General features: G+C 45.7%; 1 protein-coding gene across 2 annotated transcripts in view; it reads right to left on the reverse strand.

Moving 5' to 3' along the window:
- Phactr4 (phosphatase and actin regulator 4) overlaps positions 1 to 4,172 on the reverse strand; it is a 71,584-nt gene that overhangs the window by 30,242 nt on the left and 37,170 nt on the right. Inside the window, exon 4 of one of the 2 annotated variants that reach the window (XM_028759885.1) lies at positions 2,486 to 2,566. The exons of the other annotated variant lie outside the window; for it this stretch is intronic. Within the exon in view, the coding sequence (XP_028615718.1) occupies positions 2,486 to 2,566 (81 nt within the window). The remainder of the gene's footprint in view (positions 1 to 2,485; positions 2,567 to 4,172) is intronic. 2 annotated transcript variants of the gene reach the window in all.

Consider the following 4,172-nt stretch of genomic DNA (forward strand, 5'->3'; position numbering starts at 1 on the left):
CTGGAACTCACTCTGTAGACCAGGCTAGCCTCAAACTCTTGAACTCAGAAATCCGCCTGCCTCTGCCTCCCAAGTGCTGGGATTAAAGGCGTGCGCCACCACCGCCCGGCCCCTTTCTTTCTTTCTTTCTCTCTTTTTTTTTTTTTGGTTTGTTTTTTCGAGACAGGGTTTCTCTGTGTAGCCCTGGCTGTCCTGGAACTCACTCTGTAGACCAGGCTGGCCTCGAACTCAGAAATCCGCCTGCCTCTGCCTCCCAAGTGCTGGGATTAAAGGCGTGCGCCAGCTTGTTCTATATATATCAGGCTGATTTTTAACTTAGAGTAATCCTCTTGATTGCTTCCTAGGATTACAGGTATGTGCCACTATTCCTAGTTGTAGATTTTATTTTATATTTTCTTTTGTTTTTTGAGACAAGGTATCACTGTGTATCCCAGGATAGCCTAGAACTCACTATGTAGACCAGGCTGACCTGGACCTCACAGAGCTCTGCCTGCCTCTGCCTTCCAAGTGCAGGGACTAAAGGTGTGCACCACTGTACTGGCTGGCTCTGTGTGTAAACTTGACACAGGCTGGAGTAATCACAGAGAAAGGAGCCTCCCTTGAGGAAACGCCTCCATGAGATCCAGCTGTAAGGCATTTTCTCAGTTAGTGATCAAGGGGGGGAAGGCCTAGCCTATTGTAGGTGGTGCCATCCCTGGGCTGGTAGTCTTGGCTTCCATAAGAAAGCAAGCTGAGCAAGCCAGTAAGTAACATCCCTCCATGGCCTCTGCTACCTGACCTGTTTTAAGTTCCAGTCCTGACTTCCTTTGGTGATGAGCAGCAGTGTGGAAATGTAAGCTAAATAAACCCTTTCTTCCCCAACTTGCTTCTTGGTCATGATGTTTTGTGCAGGAATAGAAATCCTGACTAAGGGGCTGGAGAGATGGCTCAGTGGTTAAGAGTACTGACTGCCCTTCCAGAGGTCCTGAGTTCAACTCCCAGCAACCACATGGTGGCTCACAACCATCTGTAATGGGACCTGATGCCCTCTTCTGGTGTGTCTGAAGATAGCAACAGTGTACTCACATACATAAAATAAATAAATCTTTAAGCCGGGCAGTGGTGGTGCATGCCTTTAATCCCAGCACTTGGGAGGCAGAGGCAGGTGGATTTCTGAGTTCGAGGCCAGCCTGGTCTACAGAGTGAGTTCCAGGTTCCAGGACAGCCAGGGCTACACAGAGAAACCCTGTCTCGAAAAACCAAACCAAAAAAAGAAAGAAATCTTGACTAAGACAACCACCATTGCTAGCTTTTTATTTATTTTTAAAACTATTACATTTATTTCTGAATGTGTGCACGTGCTGCTTTCACCATGGTTCATGTCATTGTTCACATGCTGAGATCAGACAATTTGTGAGCATCAATTCTCTGTGGGGACCTTACTTGCTGAGCCAGCTCTCTGGCACTGCACTTTTTATCTTATTAATTTTTAGAAACATCTGTTTTGTATTTTTTTTAAGAGTATTAGTTTTGTCTGTGTGTATATACAGCACATGCTTGCCTGGTACTAGGGAAGCCAAAAGAGGGTGCTGGGGCTAGAGTTACACATGGCTGTGAGACACAGTATGGCTGCTCAGAATTAAGCCCTGCCTCTGTAAGAGCAGCAAGTGCCCTCAACCACAGAGCCAGATTTACACTGCCGACGACAACTTCCTCCTCTTCTGCTCCTCTTCTCTTCTTCCTCTTCTTCCTCCTCATCTCCCCTCTCTTCTTCTTTCCCCTTCCTCTTCTGCTCCTCCCCTTCCTCCTCTTCTTATTCCTTCCCCTTCCTTTCCTCCCCCTCCCCCTCCTCTTCCTCCTTCTTCTTTTGAGGCTGGGTTTCTCTGTGTAGCCCAGGCTGCCTTTGAACTCAGAGATTAGCCTGCCTCTGCCTCCCAAGTGCTGAGGTTGAAGGCGTGCACCACCACCGCCTGGGCAGTGTCTACTTCTTATTTTTAGGAGAAGGAGCAAAATGGCAATTCTGCAAACATAGTGAACTGCTTCATATGTGAAACTCGAGAGAAATGAAAAACATCAAGGTACACTACTGATTTACATTTATAATCCACTGCTTGATAACAGCCACACAAGACAATGTCTCACAGGATTAACCAGCAACGAGTGTGGAGACATCAGCTCGGTATTGGTATGAGAGGAAGACGAGGACAGAGGTGACTGGGTCAGAATCTACCAATCAGCAACTTGAAATAACTGTCACCACTACAGGTGACACGCATCTCAGGAAGACAGAGATACACAGAATTTTTGCTCCCAGGACCCTTCATCAATCCTATTTCAGTCTAAGAGCGAAGCCAGGCGCTTGGGAAGAAACAGGGAACCATTTTTAAAGTGCTCCTCCACCGTAACCACAGTAAGAGTAAGGCAAAAGGGAACCATTTCAGACCCTAGTGAGACCCAGCGAAAGAGCAATGTACAGGCAGGCATACACTCATCATTTGGAACTCACCCTGCTCGGGGTCTTCCAACAGAACCCCTCTTTTAACCAGTTCTTCTCTTGGTTTTCGCATAGATATTTTTCGCTCTAAAACTAACATTAAATTGGAAAACACAACTCAGAAATGCGGCAGTTGGAAGGTCAACATATCTCTTATCATTATAAGTATAAAAGAATAAAGTGGTTCACAGTATTTGTACTCTTAACGAAAAAAAAGAACATGGAAACTAACTTTACATTTAAAAACTTAGCTGAGAGTGGTACCACATGCCTGTAGTACTAGCACTTTCGAGGTAGAGGCAGGAGATCAGTTCCAGCACAGCCTTAGCTACATAGTAAATTCTAGATTAGCTCAGGCTACAGAAGACTGCCTCAAACAAAACAAAAACTACCATTTGAGAATAAGATGCTGAGAAATGCTGCCACGTTCGAGGCCGGCATATGCTGTACAGTATTAGGCCAGCTAGGGCATAACAAGGCTGACTAAAACAAAACTAAATCACTCGCTGGAGCTGGGAGTTAGACAACAGTAGTGGTGCCTAGCATGTCCGAGGCCCTGGGTTCCACACCAAGAACTAGATATAAAACACAAATAAGGCCAGGCGCTGGTGGCACATTCCTTAATCCTAGCACTTAGGAGGTAGAGGCAGGTGGACTTCTGTGAGTTTGAGGTTAGCCTGGTCTACAGAGTGAGTTCTCTGTGCTGGGAAAGTATTATTTCCCAAGGAAGCCATCCTCACATGACTGCAGCTTAACTAGGGCTTTTTTTTTTTTTTTTTTTTTTTGGTTTTTCAAGACAGGGTTTCTCTTTATAGTCCTGGCTGTCCTGGAACTTACTCTGTAGACCAGGCTGGCCTTGAACTCAGAAATCCGCCTGCCTCTGCCTCCCAAGTGCTGGGACTAAAGGCGTGCACCACCACCACCCAACTGTTAACTAGGGCTTTAACAGTAAGAAGTTTCAGATGAGCCATGCCGATGGCAAGTGGGCTAAGCGGAAAAGAAGCACCAAGAACTGTCCAGTGAGGCTGGAGCCCCACTGAGTATTCCCATTAATTCTTGCTATTTTCATATTTATTTTTGAGAGAGGGTCTTACAATGTAGCTCTGACTAGCCTAGAACTCATTATGTAGCCCAGGCTAGCCCTTCTTATGTTCCTGCCTCTCAACGATGTGCAGCACTAAGTTTGTCTTTACTGAAAAGTTTAATCTCATCAAAATACAAACCTGGGAATGAGGCTATAGAATGCTAAGTGTCAACCAGGCTTGCTGAAATAGGCCTGTTAAGTTTCAGTTATTCCAAAAGCTGAGAGGCAGGAGGATTGTCACGATTTCAAGAATTCTGTGTAACCTGGTAAGAATCTGCATCAAAATAAAAAATAGACAGGGGCCAGCAAGATGGCTCAGTGGGTAAAGGTACATGTTACCACACCTGAGAGATGGAGCTTGAGTCCTGGAACCCACATGGTGGAAGGAAGAACGGACTATAAATTTTATTAGAATTCCCCCTGTGCTGTGACCTGACTCAACAAACAAGCAAACAAATTGTACTTTCAAAAACAGCAGCATCTGGACACCATGGTCCATACCATAGCACTGAGAGGCTACAGCAGATAAGAGCTGCAAATGAGGCCATCCCAGGCCGGAGAGTGAGCAGCAGGCCAAGCTCTGAGGCTGTGCCTAGAAACAAAAACAATCACATA

This window comes from Grammomys surdaster, unplaced genomic scaffold, assembly GCF_004785775.1.
Source record: "Grammomys surdaster isolate TR1022 unplaced genomic scaffold, NIH_TR_1.0 126313, whole genome shotgun sequence".
NCBI classification, from domain to species: Eukaryota; Metazoa; Chordata; class Mammalia; order Rodentia; family Muridae; genus Grammomys; species Grammomys surdaster.